The sequence below is a fragment of the Tupaia chinensis genome, unplaced genomic scaffold, assembly GCF_000334495.1.
Source record: "Tupaia chinensis unplaced genomic scaffold, TupChi_1.0 Scaffold144071_2, whole genome shotgun sequence".
NCBI classification, from domain to species: domain Eukaryota; kingdom Metazoa; phylum Chordata; class Mammalia; order Scandentia; family Tupaiidae; genus Tupaia; species Tupaia belangeri.
Genome location: NW_006203925.1, coordinates 81,498 through 102,327, shown reverse-complemented (window position 1 = coordinate 102,327; position 20,830 = coordinate 81,498). Strand labels below are relative to the sequence as shown.

Sequence of the window (20,830 nt, the reverse complement as noted above, 5' to 3'; positions counted from 1 at the left end):
AAGCTGCAATAAAAGATCTCTTTTGGGGGCTGGTTCCATAGTGCAGTGGTTAAACGTCCTGCAGATGGAGCCAGGTCCCACATGGACAACCATAGTTTGAATCCCTGCCCACTGGTGCACCCACTGGGTACACATGTTCAGGATCCTGACATGGATGGAGAAATGGAAGAAAAAGGACTGTGAGCGGACCACACTCGGCAGATACGTATGTGCCAAAATCCCAAGAGGAGAATGGAGAAGGGACTATAGTGTGGTCATCCCCCTCTTTGGGGGGGATTGAGTTCTTGCTTTCTGTCTCTCTGGTGAGTACAAGTGCCCTATAGCAAAAATCTCTCAAAAAATTAATTAATTAGGGAACCAGCAGTTAGCGTAATGGCTATGTCACTGGACTCCCACTTAGTCGACCGTGGTTCATGTCCTGGACCCGGTGGCTTAAAACTCACGCCGGGCGCGTGTGCGTGCGTGCCCAAGATCCCCAGAGGAGAATGGAGGAGAAGGAATTGCAGCGTGACCATCCCCCCTGGGGGGTGATTTCTCGCTTTCTGTCTCTAATGTCTCTCTCTTGAGTTTTTAAAAATAACAATGGTAAATAAAGTGGGTGATTCTTAAAAAAAAAAAAAAGAAAAGAAAAAATTAATTAATTAAAAGTAGCTTCTAATGAGGAATATATTATTAGCTTACGATAATAAAATCTTTTTACTTAAAAGTGTTAATTTTTTTTCATTTTTTATTTCTTTTAAGAGTTTTTTCACCTTCAGGTATGTGCACTTGCAAGAGAGAGACAGAGACAGTGAGAGAGAAAGTGAGAAATCACCTCTTAGGGGGCATTGCCACACCACAATCCTGTCTCCTCCATTTTCCTCCTGGAGTTTTAGCCACTGAAGCACACGCATCAGATGTGATTTTCAACTCACCAGATCAGGGACTCAAACCTACAGTCGAACATGTGGGAATCCAGTGATGTAACTGCTATGCCATCTGCTGGTCCCTATTTTTTACTTCTAATTATCCTCTCTTGTACTCTCTCTTGTTGCTTTTAGCAGCTAAAGACAAAACAAACAAAAACCTCATCTTACTAAATGGATCATGAGAAAAATCATGATGTGTTTTTCTATGCAAAAATACACCATGACTTTTCAGATGACCCAATAATTATGTCTGGCAACCTTTATGAATAAATCTATGAAAGGAAAAAATGAGAAGCTTATTCACTCTTATCTTTTCAATTTCAGACATAAAACTAAACATGGAAATGAAGATAGAATAGTCACAAAAATTCTTAGATTTATTTTCAAAAGCTAATCTAATTGGGGATCAGCAGTAAGGGTAATGGCTTTGTCACTGGACTCCCACGTAGTCGATTGTGGTTCAAGTCCTGGATCCGGTGGCTTAAAACTCACGCCAGGCGCATGTGTGTGCAGGCCCAAGATCCCAAAAGGAGAAGGGATTGTGCCGTGGCCATCCCCCCCGGGGGGTGATTTCTCGCTTTCTGTCTCTGTCTCTCTGGTGAGCACACACGCCCTATAGCAAAACCTCTCAAAAAAAAAAAAAAACTAATTGAATACTTTTGCTATATAAATTTTAGAAATTAAAGCTCTTCATATTAAATAATTTAATATTTTATACTTATTAAGAAATGTGCATCCAAAAAATAAGCACATTTAATGTATAGTCTAACAAATAATTATACAGCAAATATCCATTTTTAATTACCATTCAGATCCAGAAATTGAAGCCAGCATCAGAGGAACAGAAGAAACCCCTCTTAAACATTTCCCTATGCCTTTCTCTAATCACTGTGGCTCAAATATACCACATAAATTTTACAACGTAATTTACTAAGAAAGAAAAAAATAGGGCCAGAGGTGTGATAAGATGGAAGTATTTAAAATTCCTTCAAAATGCATTAATAGAGAACCTTTTCTAATGTATAACACATTTTGTTAAACTTTCCTATGAAAAATGAGTAAGTATATTCCTGGAGTAGTATATCGATTCATTTAGAATATAAATTAAAGGAGTGTTTGGATTTAATTTTGTGGAACACTACCCAGAAGGGCCATAAAACAGAGACTGTTTGTTCCTAGCAATTCTAACAGCTGGCAGTGAGGAAAACCAATACCAGCACTCAAGATGTTTAAAAAAACAAAAACAAACAAACAAACACTAAATAACAGTCATTTGAACTCAACAGCACCTAAATATATAACTAAATTAGCTTTTTTTGTGCAGATAGCAGGCCCGCAAGCATGGTGAACGTCCCTAAAACCCGCCGGACCTTCTAAGAAGTGTGGCAAGCACCAACCTCATAAAGTGACACAGTACAAAAAGGGCAAGGATTCTCTGTGTGCTCAGGGAAAGCGACATTATGACAGGAAGCAGAGTGGCTATGGTGGACAGACTAAGCCTATTTTCTGGAAAAAGGCAAAAACTACAAAGATTGTGCTGAGGCTTGAATGTGTTGAGCCCAATTGCAGATCTATGAGAATGCTGGCTATCAAGAGATGTAAGCATTTTGAACTGGGAGGAGATAAAGAGAAAGGGTCAAGTGATCCAGGTCTAAGCCTCATCTTTTCTATTATGAAGATGGCAAAATCCTGAGGTGAATGTTCACCTCATTTGATTAGAGTTGGTCTGTTTGTAAGGGAATAAAGTAATCAATAAAATACCCCTTTCGGGGAAATTTGAAAAAAAAAAATATGTGTGTGTGTGTGTGTGTGTGTGTGTGTGTGTATATATATATATATATCTGAATTACAAAGTAACAGACTGTCACTGTGACCTTCATTGGGTTTTCCATTCTAACAGGATAAGGACACTGGGTCTGTTACTCCTTGTGGCAAATACTACTATGGAGGCAATAATACTAACATGGAATCATCAAGTAACACACTGTTGTATCAAATCCTTCTAAGGTTACTTTGTGTTATAAAATCCATTTACTCACAGAATTAACCCAAGAAGAGTTCTAAGGAAATAAACATCTATAGCCTTAAAAAGGAAGAAAAAAAACCCTGTAAAATATTAATTTGATATTTGAAATTGATTTCTTTTCCTTTGCACCACTCAGAATTCAAAGACATTTAAGGAAAGGATTTCTAAATTTTGTTAATAAACGATGTTTAAGAGCCCTTTATAAAGAAACGGATTCACTCCAGAATGCAGACAATGCAAGACACGTGTGTGTGTCATATATAAGCAAAGATCTGAAAAGCACAATGAGAAATAAATGTAAATGGAAGGGATTTCCCCAACCCTCTATATGTTTACAAGATAAGTAAAAATCAGAAGGTCAAACGTGTAATAACTCCTCGCTCTAAAGAACTGTAAAACTATCATCTGTACCTTGATAAACATCTCATATTTATGATCCACACTAAAACTTGTTATATATTATCCTTTCAGGCTTCTGGGAAAGGTCACCAGATAAAGGGGTAAGTAGTTCCTGTCTGAGTGTTCTGATTAAGAAGAGGGAAAATGACCACCTCACAGCAAGGTGACAGAGATATCATAAGCAATGGCATGTTTTACTGCTATCTCAAGATATCAAATATAACTAAACTTCTTGCCAAAAGTAACCACTGCATCCCATTTAAGCCCCTGAAATTACAATGTACAATGTTATATTCGGATAACTAAAGTGGCAAAGATATCAATCGGTTTGATCAACTTTTTATTGTATCAGAATTTATACCTTTCTAGGAGTGAAAAGACATTGAGATTCAAGGACACTCTGAGATGTTCGATTTCTGGACACTGGAATAAAGCTTCCATTACCGACTTGAGGGCTGCCTTTAAACTCCATCTCTCACACCGCCGCATTTAACATGCTATTTATGCAGTACATGTATTTCCTTTGTCTTTCATGTACTTTATACTGTAAACCATCCAAGCACCCTGGCCTCTAGAACATCTGAATGATGACCCAAAATGAAACTCATTCTTGCCCTTGAAAGGCACACTAGGCTCTACTATAGCACTACTTCCACTCTGCCCACTTACAAGTTGTCCATGGACACAGCCAGCGGCCCCAGCTTTGAGGATAAGGCTCTTAATTCGTATCCTCTGTAGTGCAGTGCCTTATATACAGGAGTATTTAGTATGCTTGAGATCAACATTATTACAACAAAGAGGCCGTAGGCTTTGGAGTTTAACAGTTTTTTATTCAACAAATGATTAGTTACTGGTCACCTGTTCTGTGCAAACACTGAGCTGGGACACACCTATATTTGCCCACTTAATAAACATATAATGTTGATCACCATTTTATTTTTTTGGGGGGGGGGGCACTGCTGTAGGGCACATGTGCTCACCAGAAAGAAAGACAGACACAGAGAGACAGAAAGTGAGAAATCACCTTTCAAGGGGGATGGCCACACCACAATCCCTACTCCTCTATTCTCTTCTTAGGATCTTGGGCACGTATGCATACATGCCCGGCTTGAGTTCAGGCCACCAGGTTTGGGACTTGAACCGTGGTCAACTACATGGGGGTCTGGTGGCATAGCCATTACACTATCTGCTGGTCTCTGAACACCATTTTTAACCTTTTTAAACTGAATTATATTTTCCTCTCTAAATTAAACATGCTACTTACACATCACAAAAGTATTTCAGGATTAAATGCAATAGTATATTTCTTTTGGAATTTATGTATCCTCGATAAATACTTTTCCTTCTTTCCTCAAAAGCAATTTAACAATTTTTCCTTAGGTCGGGGAAAATGTTGTATAGAGAGGGTGGGCCTAAAAGAAAAATGATGTCCAGCTTGTATGGCAAGTTAGATTTCAAAATAGAAATCCCATTTTTTTTTTTTAATTATTTGCTTGGACTCTGAGATGGATAAAGAACTCTCATATCCCACACAGATATATCACTATAACTACTGGATTATTTTTTACCTCACTATAACTACTGGAAAATATTTCTATCCAAAATCTGCTTTTCTAAGAGAACCAAGTATCTCACAGGCACACTTGCTGAACAAACTTAACAGAGCAGCTCCTCGCCCGCTCACACCGTACAGGGCACTGTCCTCATACTACCCTGCTCTAAACGTGGGCACACCGAGGAGGGCAGGTGGTAGAGGAGTCTCACAAACTGCTGGCGAGAACTGGAAACCAGAAAAACCTCCCAGGAAGACAAATTGGCAGCATATATCAAAGACCTCAAAGTAATACATTCTTTGATAACTATAATCCTAGGGTTCTATCATAAAGAAATCAGTGATACAACAGACACAGGAACCAAGATGTCCATTTTAAAATAATAAGGTAATTGGGACCAGCAGGTGGCGTGGTGATTAAGGCGCTGGACACTCTCACTTGGCTAACCACAGTTCAATTCCTGAACCTGAAGGCTTGTTTTCTCTCTCTCTCTCTCTCTGTGTATGTGTCTGGTCAAATTAAAAAATAAATAGGTGAATAAATAAAATCAAATAAATAATTCTAAAAAGAGTTCTAAAATAGTAAGGTAAAAAAAAAATCCACATTTATGGATAGAATTGCATTTAAAATTTTTTTCTACAGGTAAGAAAGTAACAGGGTGCTTGGGAACCAGCAGTTATCGTAATGGCTATGTCGCTGGACGCCCACATAGTCGACCGTGGTTTGCGTCCCGGACCCGGTGGCTTAAAACTCACGCCGGGTGCATGTGCGTGCGTGCCCAAGATCCCGAGAGGAGAATGGAGGAGAAGGGATTGTGGCGTGGCCTTCCCCCTTAGGGGGTGATTTCTCGCTTTCTGTCTCTATGTTTCTCTCTGTCTGTCTGGCGAGCGCACATGCCCTATAGCGAAGAAGAAGAAAAAAAAAAAGAAAGTAACAGTGTGCTTGATTATTACTCTAGAATCTTAAAAATGATTTCAGATAGAGAGGCGGTATCCTTAGAACATGCCATTAACGTGGATAAAGTGGTGATTTTGTATATTTAACAAGGGAGGAGGGTGAGATACAGAGGCCATATGATTGTCCAAGGTTACTGAGACCAAAAATCCTAATTCCTCTTTCTATCGCCATGCTCTTTTCTCCCTACATGGTTCTCAAACTACCAGCACTAACACCACTGGGAACTTGTTAGAAATGTAGTCACGGGGCCAGCAGGTGCCATGGTGGTTAAGTAAGGCATTGGACTCTCACATGGCTGACCACAGTTCAAGTCCTGGACACACTGGCTTGAAAATCATGCTGAGTAGGACTAGCGGTAACGTTGCTGGGCTCCCACATGTTTGACTGCAGTTCAAGTCTCAGACCTGGAGGTTTATAACTCACACTGGGCACGTATGCATGCGTGCCCAAGGTCCCGAGAGGAAAATAGAGAAGAAAAGGCTGCAGGGTGGCCATCCTCCAGTGGATGATTTCTTGCTTTCTGTCTTTTTATCTCTGTGTCTCTCCAGTGAGTGCACATGCCCTATAGGAAAAATTTCTCCAAGAAAGTAAATCATGCTGGGACCAGCAGTTAGTGTAATGGCTATGTCGTTGGACTCCCATGTAGTCGACCACGGTTCGCATCCTGGACTCGGTGGCTTAAAACTCACGCTGGGTGTGTGTGCCCACAATCCCAAGGAGAGAATGGAGAAGAAGGGATTGTGGTGTGGCCATCCCCCCGGGGGGTGATTTCTCGCTTTCTGTCTCTCTGTCTCTGTCTTTCTGGCGAGCGCATGAGCCCTATAGCAAAAAAAACTCTCAAAAAAAAAAAAGAAAAAAGAAAAAAGAAAGTAAATCATGCTGAGTATGTGTGTCCAAAATCCCAAGAAGAGAGTAGAGATTGCAGTGTGACCATCCCCCCTGGGGAGTGATCTCTCATTTTTCCCCGTCACTGTCTCTGTCTCTCTCTGGTAAGCACAAGTACCCTATAGCAGAAACAAAACAAAACAAAAAAGAAATGTAAAGTCATATTTTCAGGCTCTGCAAATTAATAGGTAGTATTATCTACAAGGATTCACAAAACTCTGAACATCTGATTCCTGACACCATCACACTTTCTTTTGGCTCCCTCCTGGCGGTACTCGAGGACAGGAAGAGCTTCTGTGTGCTAATATCACCAGAAACAAGCGATGGGTGCTGCAACAGCCTAGCTAAAAGAGCACACAGAAGACGTTTGTTCTATCTGGGTGTGTCTTGTGCCATTTTTATTAACTTGAACCTTTACTTCTAACAACAGATCATATTCCACTGACCTTAAAATTCCTGAAAACCAGTATGACTACCCAACCCCTGTTGAGATCAGGCCCATAAATATTTATGGAAAACATGCTTCATGTAAGGCACTTATGCATAGTACATGCCTTACACTTAGTACGTTTAAGGCACTATACTCACTGATATGAACACAAAGTAGAATAAGATTCAGTCTCTGCCTCACGAGACTTTAAACATAATAGATGATGTCTACATTTCACAAATAAAGCAAGGCAAAGGCAGAGTAGCAGTGCCACAAGGGAAATTTAAAAATCTGTCATGGAAGGGGCAGCAGGTGGCACAGTGGTTAAGGCACTGGACTCTCACATAGTTGACAACAGTTTGAGTCCCAGACCCAGCGGCTTAAAACTCATACCTGATGCATATGCATACATGCCCAAAATCCAAAGATGAGAATAGAGGAGGGACTGCAGCTTGGCCATCTTCTCCTAAGGCGTGGTTTCTCACTTTCTCTCTGTTTCTCTGTTATCTCTGGCGAGTGCATGTGCCCTATAGCAAAAAATCTTAAAAGAAAGAAAAAATCATGCTGGGCATGTGTTATGCATACATCCCCAAAATCTTGAGAGAAGAGACTGCAGTGTGGCCATTCCCCATGGGGGAGTGTGTTCCCATTCCCTCTCAGTGTGAGTCTCCCAAAAGCACATACACCCTATAGCAAAAACTTAAAAAAAAAAAAAAAGAAAGAAAGAAAAAGTTATTTCAAAATTACTTTTAGTTTCTATATTCATGAAACATAAACAATTTGGATGACTAAAAATAATTTTAGAAAGCTGAAGAATCAAATTATAAATTTCTAAAACAAATTGTATATGACAGCTTCTTTGGTTGGAAGGGCTTAATTACTTGGCAATGGTTTATTGGGATTATTTGGTATAGCTCCTCTGGTAAGTAATTTGGCATTTTCTTCAAAAAACTAAAAATATACCTACAGCAACCTGGCCATTGCCACTCTTGCACATTTCTCTCACAAAATAAAAAACTACATTCATGTACATGAGGGACCAACAGATGGCATAATGGTTATGTAACTGGACTCCCACACAGCTGACCACAGTTCATGTTCTGGACCCGAACGCTTGAAACTCACGCCAGGTATGTGTGCATGCCCAAAATCCTGAGGGGAGAATGGAAGACAAGGGAATACAGTGTGGTCACTCCCCCCTCAAGGGAAAAGGTGATTTCTTGCTGTCTTTCTGATGAGCACAGGCACCCTATAGCAATAATCTCTTAAAAACAAACAAGCAAACAAAAAAAAACCTGTACATGAAAGTTCCTACCATCTTTAGTTGTAAAACCCTGGAACTGGAAGCAACTCAAAAATCCTTAAATGGGGCTATTGTTAAATTATATGATCCATTTATACCATGGAATACTTCTCAGCAATAAAAAGGAAAAAAATTAATCCATTTGAATGGCACTCAAGGGAAATATGCTGAGTGAGAAAAAGGAACTTGAAAACTACAGAGCTCAAGGACAGGTGAGTGGCTGCCGGGATTAGAAAGATGATTCAGTATGGCTCCTAAGGCGCGGTATGGTGAGTAAAGCAGTGACCCAACAGCCCCCTATCTTGACTATGGTAGTCATTACACGATGCCCCTATAACATGTGACATAACTGACTATACATAAATACGAACGACTACATTTATAACTTCTGAAATCTAAATTACACTCTTACGTCAATTTCCTGGTTTTGGTATTACTTATAATAATACTAGTCAACACTGAAAAAGGTGGGATAAAGGGCAATTAGGATTTCTCTGCAAATTTCTTTGCAAATTCTGAATTTATAATTATTCTAAAATAAAATATTAAAAATATATACAGTGCCATTTTTTAAATGACTGGTGCCCCTCTGCTAATGGTACCACAAGAGTGGTATTCTGAGGCTAGCATGTGGCATAGAGGTTAAGGCACTGGACTCCCACATGGCTAACTGCAGATTTAGTCCCAGACCTGCAGCTTAAAATATCACACTAGGTATGTGTGCATCTGCGCCCAAAATCCCAAGAGGAAAATGGAGAAGGAATTGTGGCATGGCCATCCCCTCTTGGGAGAGGGGTGTGATTTCTCACTTTTTCTCTCACTGTCCCTCTCTAATGAGTGCACAAGCCCTATGGTAAAAACCTTAAGAAAAAAAAAAAGAGGGACCAGCAGGTGGTGTGGTGGTTAAGGCGCTGGAGACAACCACATGGCCAATCATGGTTCAAGTCCTGAATCTAGTGACTTGCTTTCTCACTTCCTCTCTCTCAGTCTCTCTCTGGTCAAATTAAAATAAATGAGTGAATAAATTTAAAAATTTAAAAGAAAAAAAGAAAAAAAAAGTGGAAGGTATTCTTACTTATCAGTAGTAGCACAGTAAATTGCTCCAATCCCCTGTGAGAAATCACTTTGTGACACATAAAGCCATAAATGTTTTGTGTCCTCTGACATAGTCACCTAATTTCTGGGACTCATCTAAAGAAATAATATCAAATATAGAGAAAAATACACACACACACACAAACTCATACACGCAGACATGACTCTGTATAACTGTATGTAGCCTTGATGTCTGAGAACACGGGAATGATTAAATCTGCAGATCTAGTCATGGAACATTAGGATCCACTGGTAATATTAACAAGGGTATGACAATATAACAGAAAATGCATACTATAAGAGAATAAAATAAAATTCAATATTAATTCCTAATTATAGTTACCTGAACATGTATATAAAATAAAAAGAAATTCACAAAAATGAAAGATGACCATTGTGATAGTGTAGCAGAATCATAGGTATGTTCTTCAAATCTTCTTATAGAGCTCTCCTATTATTTTCATAGTTAAAGGAGTAAACATAATTTTACCTTATCCCAGAAATCAACCAAAGCTGTAAAGTCCCATTTCTTAGAATATGCCACATTGTATTTCAGAATTGCATCCTATGGAAAAAGCAGAAACAGAACCTCATGATATAGCCAAATGAATTATCAATATATAGCTCTGTCTTTTACGAACTATTTCCAGTAAATTTCTTAATGATGAAAAAGTTTCCATCTACCATTATCTACTCCATCCAGTAGCTATGGACAAGTAGAAGCAAACTAATTCATGATTTGCTTAAGAAAAATGGTATTAGAAAGGTCAAGTAATAGAGGGAAAAAACGTAATTACCCTAAGGCACACATTCTCAACAGAAGTGATATATTCCAAGTGGACAAAATTGGATCTTGGGAGAAAAAAATAAAAATACACATCACAATGTTCCATGCCCTCAAAAGCATCACATTATACATACAGATACAGTAAATTTGCACTAGTAAATTTCCCTGAGGGGGAGGGGCAAGATTAAGAAAGAAATGTTAGATTCCTGAAGTGGAAAGCAATACTGAAAAAAAGAGTTGAGAAGCACTCCCTAAAACACACAACTGGCTATTCCCCTATTTTTATCAGCTACATATAAATGGTTATCTTCACCCAGCAGATCATATAAATTACATATTTATGTAGAATGAAAAAGCAAAACATTACGCCATCTACTGGTGTAACTTTTAACTATCTGAACAGGCAATATCACACACCTGGTTTGCACATACCTGACTATGCACACATAACCAGATATACATAAAGACAATCTGTCAGCTGTGTGAAGAAAATCTACTATTTATAGGTCGGCCAGGTGGTGTGATGGTTAAGTGCTGATCCCACACGGCTGACTGCGCAGATGGAGTCCCAGAAGTAGCAGCTTAAAAAGCACACACACAAAAAAAAAATCCAGAGAAGAGAATGGAAGACAAGGATGCGGCATGGTCATCTCCCCTAGGGAATGTTAACTTTCTCTCCCCCTCTCTCTTTCAATCTCTAATTGGTGCACACATATGCCCTATGGGGGGGAAAAAAAACTATTATTTATAATTACATTTTATCTCATCCTTTTAATACCTATTTTACTTATATTTATAAAACATGTTTACATAAATAAACCAATAAAGATGCAGAATATATAAACTACTTATATTGACTACACACTCAAAATGTTTTAACTGAAAGAGCAGCACTCAAGACTAAAAACCACTGCATCAATCACTACTATGAGCCTTCTAAATACCTTTATCGTTAGAGACGTTTCTAAAACATTGACACTATGCAAAAGAGTTTCCTAGAAAATACCTCATGACACACAAATGATCACCAAAATTCTGGGGTAAAAAATGAGCCAACAAAGTGTATCTTATTTACTTGGAATCAGTGGATACCCAAGTTCTTCCAAAAGAAAGAAAGGGAAAAAAAATCAACCATAATATAACACAGCAAAAAAGAATTTTTATTTTTCTCTCACAAGCCATAAAATAAAATTTTCCAATAAGAATTAAAAGATTTGGGACCAGCAGTTGGCATAATGGCTATGTCGCTGGACTCCCATGTAGTCGACTGCGGTTAAAGTCCCAGACGCAGTGGCTTAAACCCACACCAGGCGCGTATATGTGCATGCCCAAGATCCTGAGAGGAGAATGGAGGAGAAAGGATTGTGGTTGTAATGTGGCCATTTCTCACTTTCTATTTCTCACTGTCTTTCTGGCGAGCACGCGGCCTATAGCAAAAACATCTCCAAAAAAAAAAAGAAGAAGAAATTTCCGTGCAAAAGAAATACTGACTACAAATTGTTTATACTGTGATAACAAACAAAACAAATAATGAGGTTCATCATGCTTAAGGAAAAAATCTGACATAGCTCTACAGGCACTGTAAGTCTAAGAAACTTACATTTATGAATAGTTTCATATTTTATGGGTAATTAACATCATCCTAAAAATAAGTTAACCCTGTCAGGTCGAGAATTTTTCCATTTCAAAGGAGTCCACTTAAAAGAAGTCTATTACAAGACTAAGAAACATTGTTCCTAAGGAATTAAATTTTAAAAATCCATATGGCAAGGAAGGGACCAGCAGTTGGTATAATGGCTATGTCACTGGACTCCCATGTACTCAACAGCAGTTTGAGTCCCGGACCTGGTGGCTTAAACTCACACCAGGCGCATGTGCATGCATGCCCAATATCCCAAAAGGAGACAGAAGAGAAAGGCGTGGCCATCCCCGGGGGGCAGGAGGGGTGTGATTTCTTGCTTTCTGTCTCTCTGTATCTCTCTGTCTTTCTGGCGAGCAAGCGCATGCGCCCTATAGCAAAAACCTCTCCAAAAACAAACAAACAAACAAAAAAATTCATATGGCAAAAAAACTTAATGCTTTTCCTGTAAATAAAGAAAATACACAAAAAACTACAGAAAGGTGTATAAAGTTGTAGCATAACTTGCAAGTACAGGTGGAAAACATTATAAAACCCAAGAAACATGCACAACTTCATTTCTGAAAGAAAATGAAAATCGTTTTCAGAGAAGTACAGAAAATTCTATCATTTTATATGTATAAAAGCCTTAAAAGTCTCCATGGCTATAGTGCCTATCCCAAATGCATGTATATGCACTCACTCATTTTAGACAGTAAGAAAACAGTATAATGGCTCCCCTAACAGTCTTAATTTAAGTATAAAAAAATCAAAAAGTGAATTATTGCCAAGACATAAGATTAGTAAATAAATTATTAAAGTGCAAGAAGCTATAGTAAGTGCAACAAAAAAATAGAATGTTTAATGTACACTTTAATCATTAGGAAACTCAGCTTCCCTTTGGGCAAATATTGCTGAAGTAATTCTTTCCTGATTTACTTTTAAAGACATTTCAGAAATACAATAATTTCAAAACAAAAAATAAAAGAGAAGATTGTATTGAAGGAAATTGGATGGGGAATCAAGTTCTCCAAGTTATTTCGTGTGGCTCTAGGCAAGTCATTTATAATCTTTAATTCTTCCCATTTCCCAGTGATGGAGCAGAACTCAGCAATGTCTCTAAGGAGTGTTCTGTAACACCAAGAATAAGTAGTTTGCATATAAAGGAAGCTGTTACCAAAGGTCAGCACCATGGCCTGCTGGTTCAAGGATCTGGATGCCACATGGCTGACCAGTTTGAGCCCAGGCCCTGACACGCTGAAATACACAGAGTGTATGTGTGTACATGTCCCAAGTTCCGACAGGACCGAGATGGAGGAGGAGGGATTACAGCATGACCATGCCCCCTGGGAAGGAGTGGTGCTTTCTTTCTCTCTCTCTCTGGCAAACACAGGTACCCTCCAGTGATTAAAAAAGAAAAAAAAAAAAAAAGGGCAAAGAATATTATTACCTGAGTCTCTTAAGATGATACAAAGTTTGAAGGAGGAGACACAGGGTTCATCTCAAAGAGCTTTAAGAGTCAAGAATGGCAAAAAAAAAAAAAAAAAACATACCTTCAGGTTTTGGGGCCGTGTGAATTTGTTCAGAAGTGCAGTCTGAATGAGCTCCCACCGGCTTCCTGCAGTTCGCTCGCCATTCTTTTAGGAAAAAAGGAAAAAAAAAAAGTGAGAAAATTAGTCTTATTCTGCAACAAAGAATCAGATGCCAGTCAGTTTGTACCAAATCATCTTTCAGAGACTAAAAGAACCTCAGTTTTGTTCTTACCTCATCTTCCACCGGGTACAAGTTCTGTTCTGAACAAGGCATTTTAACATGCTTGTTATCCCACAAATCTTTATAATGTGTTGGGAAAGGTTTAGGAACTTCTCCTGCTCGTAAAAGATCTACCTGAAATAGAAGGTAAACAAGACAATTTTAAGTGCATAAAAACTGTAAGTGTACCGTCTATAAATAATCCAAAGAAAGTAGTTAAAGGCAATGGTATGAGAGAGGCCATGGCCATCATTTGGAAGGCTGGAGGCCCCAGGAGAGGCCTGGGTTTAGTTATAAGGCCAACCTGAAAAACACAGGATACAGCTGTGCATGCCTGTACCCTATTAAATGGAAACTGAGCAAAAGATCCTAACATGGCAAGGCTCCCTCGAAAATACCTATCTCTGCAGCTTTACTTTAACAGTGATCAAGCACAGAGCATGGGGAACCAGATTCCATGTGGCTGGTAATGTTCGAATCCTGGCCCCAGTGGCTTGAAAAATATGCTGGTCACATGGTAGTGGGTGCCCAAAACTCTGACAGGACAAAATGGAGTAATAGAGGAGGACTGTGGCATGATCATGCCCTGCTAAGGGGCACTTTCTCTCGTTCTCTGTTTCTGGAGAACAAACAAGCCCTCCAGCAATGAAACAAAATACCTATATTGTTCTCTCCCTCTAATAAAAGGGGGATAAAGGAGAAAGAAGCCAGCTCTGGGCAAATGTCAGAAGTCCTCCTCAGCTGTTCCCATTGCTCGCCTCCATTCAAGCAGTTCTGAAGTCACATGTCCCGTGTACTCTGTCACATCTGGGCCCCAGGCCCTCCTCATTCCCTGCCTGAATTTCTGCCAACAGCCTCCTATCCCTCTCCCTAACTTCAACTATTCTCTTAACATTCATCCTGCATAAAACCCTCATTCCTAGTTGGAATAACATTATCTTCTCCTAAAGTATTCTGAGGCTTTTTATCCCATTATACCTACAGTCTGATTCCAAATGTCATTCCATTTTTCACATACTCTCCTTGAGATTTTTGCTATAGGGTGAGTGTGCTCATCAGAGAGAAACAAAGAGAGAGAAATCACCCCGCAAGGGGGTGGCCACACCTCAATCCCTTCTCCTCTAGTCTCCTCTCAGGATCTGGGGCACACATGCACATATGCCCAGCATGACTTTTAAGTTGCCAGTCTGGGACTTAAATTGCAGCTGACTGCATGGGAGTTCAGTGACATACCCATGACACCATCTGCTGGTCCCTGTTTTCACATACTCTCTTTTGCAAACACCATTTACTCCAGACAAGTCAGTAGATTTGTAACCGCTTAAACACAACAAACTCACTTTCATACCTATATGCCTAGGTGGATACTGCTTTCTCTTTTTGAGGTAGTGATGAAGATATCCACAAGAATCTAAAGCTCAGAAAAAAGGGCAAAATTGTAATATAATTTAAGGGTACTGAACTATACACAACTTTGAATTTTAGGAACCTAGCGAGTATTAACATATAAGGGACGCTCAATAAATACCTCCAACTAAATTGAAAGGGGGTAAAAAAAAGAACCCAATGAGGTTTTCAAAAATACTGAACCGTTCAATTTTATCATCTGTCAATGACTCATTATCCTGGTTAGTTAAGTACTGCATTAAGTAAACTATTACATTTCTCCATACTACAGATGCTCAGTAGCTTATATATACAGAAAAGACGAGAACTTTCTATGCCATGCTCTGCTTTTCACATTAACAAATATTACAATAAATCAGGACTTCCATCTCTTCTTTTCACAGACAAAAGTTAATACCCACTCGAACAGTCACTGTGTGATTGGTAGATGGCCTCAAGGGAGGCAGCCGGATCCCACAGTGGGGCATTCTTCTCATCTCCTCAATCGGGGTTCCAAGCCACTTCTTATCTGGAGAAAGGTGAGGCGGAATGTATTTGGGGATCTTCCTTTCTGTTCTTTGATGTCTGATTTCACATTGTTCTTTTCTAAGGTCAAGACAAATACATTCGATCACAAATTATTGACTATTTCAATTCCCTTGGATACATACCAGAATGTTATTGTTCAAAATGTGCCTTCCTTGCTCTCTTACTTTGGACTGTTTTATGTTTACAATCGAGAGAATAACTTAGAGTGCTTAAATTAAAACCCAGCACTTACTTCAATAGGCTGTGGGAGAAATTTTGAAGGACATGTATTAGGTCGAAAACTGAGATAGAAGAAATCACTTAGTGGGCTTTAAGACACCATAAGAAATAGTGGCAAAAATACAAGCTTTATGATCCAACACACATGGATTTAAATTCCAGTACTGCCACCTACAAGTTACATGATTTCAGGAAATTCTCTAGCCCAAATTTCAGGTTTCTTATTTATAAAGTGAGTAAAATACTATCTGTCTGCCCACCAGAGTGTTAGGGAAGGTGTAACGTACAGCGGCCTGGAACAATGTCTAGCTAAATAAACAGCAGCTACTGTCAGTGTAATAGTTCCATGTTCTAATGATTCCCATAAATTCCATGAAGTTCATGAAACTAAAAATATGATCACCAATTTTTTATTTTATTTGTTTTCTACTTCTTGCCTTTTTAGAATTTAACCTTAAAGTATCAGTATAAATTTAGCATAAATGCTTTACAGAAAGCACAATTATTTCTCTGGTTTACCATGAATCATAACTTCGTTAAACCTTCTTATAAAATTATAAAAGCAGGTGCCATAGTGGTTAAGGTGATGGACTCTCACATGGCTGACTACGGTTCGAGTTCCAGACCTGGAGGCTTGACACTCCTGTCAGCAAGTGTGCATACATGTCCAAAATCTGGAGAGGAGAATGGAGAAGGGATTGTGGCATGGCCATTCCACCTGAGGAATGATTTCTCACTTTCCCTGTCTCTGTCTCTGTCTCTCTCTCTCTGGTGAGTGTGCACGTGCACACACACACACACACGCACACAATAAAAAAAACTTAAAAAAAATTTTAAAATGTATTACATTATTGGAGAGATACTCCTGTTGGAAATTACCTTTTGTCTTCTGCTTTAGGGAGTCTCACAAAATGATCTGTGATTTTAGAATCCTTTTTTCCATGTTGCTTGGAATTTCTGCATTCTACATTCAAGGCAGAAGTACTTCCAGGTAGTTTTGCGTGCACATCATTCATTCCCGTGCAGTCCTCTCCTCCTTCAAACTGGAAATGTGACCGAATCCCGCCTCCCTTAGCAGAGGGCCGTCTCCTGCATTCAGTGTCGGCCTCTCTTTCTTGGGGCCTTGAAGGTTTACTTGCTGTTTGGGAGGAACTACCATCTTCTTGTTCATCAAAACCTGGGCTTGTCTCTTCATCTGCTTCAGAGTCTTGACAACTATTTTTGGAATTATCTACATCCATTGGCGACTCAGGTTCACTTTCCTTCTCAAATGGAGGAGAATTTCTCAGGCTACTTTCTTGTCTACTCAATTTGTTCTTTCTTGGTCCAGCATCAATGTCCTCAGGGCCAACATCTGACAATGGACTCTCTGGCACCACATCTGTCTTCTCCTGCTGACAGGTGGTACAGTCCACCCCATGATGACAAGACTTGCTACACTTCTGGTGGCTTCTGGCTTCTCTGGTCTGTTCATCACCAGTGGTCTGTTTTGCATTTTCAAGTTTTATAGGTGTCAGAAATTGTTGATTATCTCTATTGTCTTCACTATCTGTTTCACTATGATCATCATTTTGGTGTGACTGATCAATATTAGCATTGCTAAACTGCTCTGGTACCAGAGTTACTGTCGAAGGTTCACTTTCCAAAAGCTGTTCTGTTTGTTTTCCTTCATTTTGCCACTTACATATAGCTGCAGTTTGATGCTGGTTCAAATACTGGGTACTTTTCTCAATGGGTGATTTATCAAGACTTAGTTGAGAAACATTTTCTAGTTTTTCCATGTTATGCTGGTAAAAGTTGTCTTTCTGTACAGAACTCATCATGGATTCTATCCTCGTATTATTGTTTTCTTTACTAGGCAAACTACAAGAGAGCAGAAAGAACTATAAAGGTCACTTATCTTACAAACCACACCCTCACAACGTTACAATTAAACTCCCTGTGGTTACCTGAGCCCGCAGCATGCTTTCAGGACTATCTTTGCGTGTGTGCCTAAAGTGCCCTTCCCCCAGCTACCTGCCTGTGGGCACCTGCCTTTCCTTTGAGTCTTCAACTTCATTCACTTCCTTACACAGTCTTCCCTTAGAGCCCAAAAGTAAAGCTGATCACTTGCTTCTTCAATAATATATGCTGATCACCCCTAAGCAAACCTCTAAGCATTGCTCACATCTTTATTGCTGCTTTTATCACACCAGGCAGTATGTTTTTGTGTATGCTGCCAACACTACACTGTAAGTATATTAAATATAAGGACAATTTTTCTTTCGTATCTTTATTTCAAGTATGTAGGAGGGTTCTTGAACATAGAAAATTATTTTTAAGTAGCAAGAATCAATCATTGTAAAGGAAAATAGGAAATAAAGAAAAATATCAGGAAACAAAAAAAAATCCATTTTATTATAGGCATTTTTCTATACCTTTCTGATTCAGCTGTCTTGACTCCTTTAGTGTCCATCCAACTAGTGATAGTCTTTTGTTTGAAAACTGTATAAAGTAAAAATAAAAAACTAATGCATATATTCCAGCAAACTGAATATATAACATATTATAGATGCAAAGCATTACACTAGATTCTGTGTTGAACAAACATTAATTACTACTTTCACACTCAAGTACTAAGAGATAAGACAGGAACACAAATATTAACACATATGTCATGGGTAGAAAAGTGACTACAGCATGAAAGAGTTTATATGGCTTAATAGTTAAGAGCACAGGCTCTGGAATCAGAAAATGTGGATTTGAATCCTGGTCCTCACTGACTTCCTTTATGACCAGAAGATCATTTCTCTGTGTCTCACATTATTTATCTGTGAAACATGGAAATTAACAGTATCGCTCATGAGGTTAATGTGAGCTTGAAATTAAGTAATAAAGTATCTAGGGCACTATCTGGTATAAGCTCTGTAAATATTAGTTCGTTTTTTAGTTGTCAGAGGGTGCATGTGTAAGAGAAAAAGAAAGCAAGCACACAACACCCCCCAATGGGGTTTAACCACTGTGCTAAAGAGGCTCAAGTGGGTTAATTATTTTGATTTTTTTTAAAATAAGGAAGTAGGTATTTCCCATAAAAAGACTTCTTCAGGGAACAGGAGTTAGGAGGGATAATAAGTAAGATCTCCTAGAAAGAGTGGTGCTTGAATTATGCCTTAAAAAATGAACACACAGGGCTAGCCCCAGAGTTTAGAGGTTAAGGGAGCTGGATCCCACATGGTGGACCATGACTGGACTCCAGACCCCAGGGGCACAAAGACATTCCAGATACACTTGCGTGCCATGGAGAAATGGAGAAGGGAATCACAGCATGACCACACCCCTGGGGGGGATTTTTTTTTTTTCTCTCTCTCTCTGGCAAGTATCCATGCCCAATGGCAATGAAAAAACTGTTGGAAGCCACACTCAGAGCCAAGATTCCACAATCCAAATCCAGGAGGTTCACAAGACGACAGATAATACAAAATCAAAGAAACCTGAATAAATACCCATTTTCCCATCTACCTACTTTTCCTAAGATGACTATATTTTTAAAATTTGAATACCTGGGCCAACAGGCAGTGCTAAAGGTAGCTGGATTTCCCTATGGCTGACTACACGGTTTGAGTCCCAGACCTGGTGACTTGAAACACACTGGGCGCCTGCATGTGTGCCCAAAATCCCAGGAGGAGAAGGTAGAAGGGACTGCGGCATGGCCATCAGCCCTAGGGGGTAATTTCTCATTTTCCCTCTCTGTATTTTTCTGTATCTCTTCTATCCAGTGAGGGCACACACCCTATGGCAGAGACCTTTAAAAAAATAAATACCAGGTTCCTAAAAGGGTTCCAAAGTTTGAAAGCAATGGGTTTTTTGATAAAAATTGAACATCCTGTTCACTGGTGTCCTGTGCCGGGTACACAGAAAACATTCACACACATGAAGTACAGCCCAAGTACAGTAGTCCTGCCTTTTCTATGGTTTCCCTTTCCAAGGTTGAAGTCACCATGGTCAACAAGTAGGTCGTTCTCAAGTTCTGAACGGTGCACCATTCTGAGGACTGCGATGAAATCTTGTGTAATCCAGCACAGGATATGAATCACCCCTTTGTCCAGCTTATCCACACTGTACTCCCTACTGCCCCACCAGTCATTCAATTGCTGTCTCGGTTATCAGATGGGGAAAAAAACACAATCTACGGGGTTTGGTACTATCTGTGGTTTTGGGTGTCCAGTAAGGTTCTTAGAAAGTATGACTGCTGCTGTAAAAATTTGGTTCCTTTCCTGTAGAAAACTCAAGATCCAACCACTGAGAACTGGCTGTCCTCTTTCCTATCTGACTCTTCCTCCTTTACAAGTAAATAGTTAATAAGGGACCGCAAATTACCCAGCCACAGAAGTCAGATACAATACATGATATTTGCCTTCAGTTCCCCTATACCAAGATCTCTGAAATCTATATGCTAAATTATAAATCCAACCCCTCCTTATGCATTTAAAATGCATCACTTATTAGACAACTGTTCTTTGTTTTCTGCAACTGGCCTTCCTGTCTACAGATTGACTTTCTCTAATACCATGCTTTAACAACTACAAATGACTGACATTTTTTTTCCATGAAATGATACAGACAATGTAAGAATGCATCACATGTAACAAGGGTTGAAAGTCATTTCTGAAACATGTTTCAGTTATAAATAGGACATATTTGCCAGGTTATACATATATATTTTGTATTCTGTGTAACAAATAAACTTTATACTGTGGATTGTACTCCAAAAGTCACTGCTCAAGTCACCTTTTCTAAAATATGAATTAATGATATTCCCCTGCTTTAAAGCTTTTGTGTCTCTCCAATAACCAGAGTAAAGTTCAAAAAGCATTCAGTATCTCCCATTTTCTCAGCCTTATCTAGTATGTCTCTCTGTCATTCTGTGCTTGTCTTATCACCTTGTGTCTGTGCTGTTCCCTCTGCCTGGGTAATTCTTTCCCTC

General features: G+C 39.2%; 1 protein-coding gene across 1 annotated transcript in view; it reads right to left on the bottom strand.

Moving 5' to 3' along the window:
* The window catches only part of PARG (poly(ADP-ribose) glycohydrolase), a 126,522-nt gene that overhangs the window by 103,602 nt on the left and 2,090 nt on the right, over positions 1-20,830 (bottom strand). Inside the window, 6 exon segments of the mRNA XM_006165904.3 lie at positions 10,047-10,121; positions 13,515-13,598; positions 13,726-13,848; positions 15,522-15,705; positions 16,747-17,730; positions 18,285-18,351. Coding sequence (XP_006165966.1) covers positions 10,047-10,121; positions 13,515-13,598; positions 13,726-13,848; positions 15,522-15,705; positions 16,747-17,730; positions 18,285-18,351 — 1,517 coding nt within the window.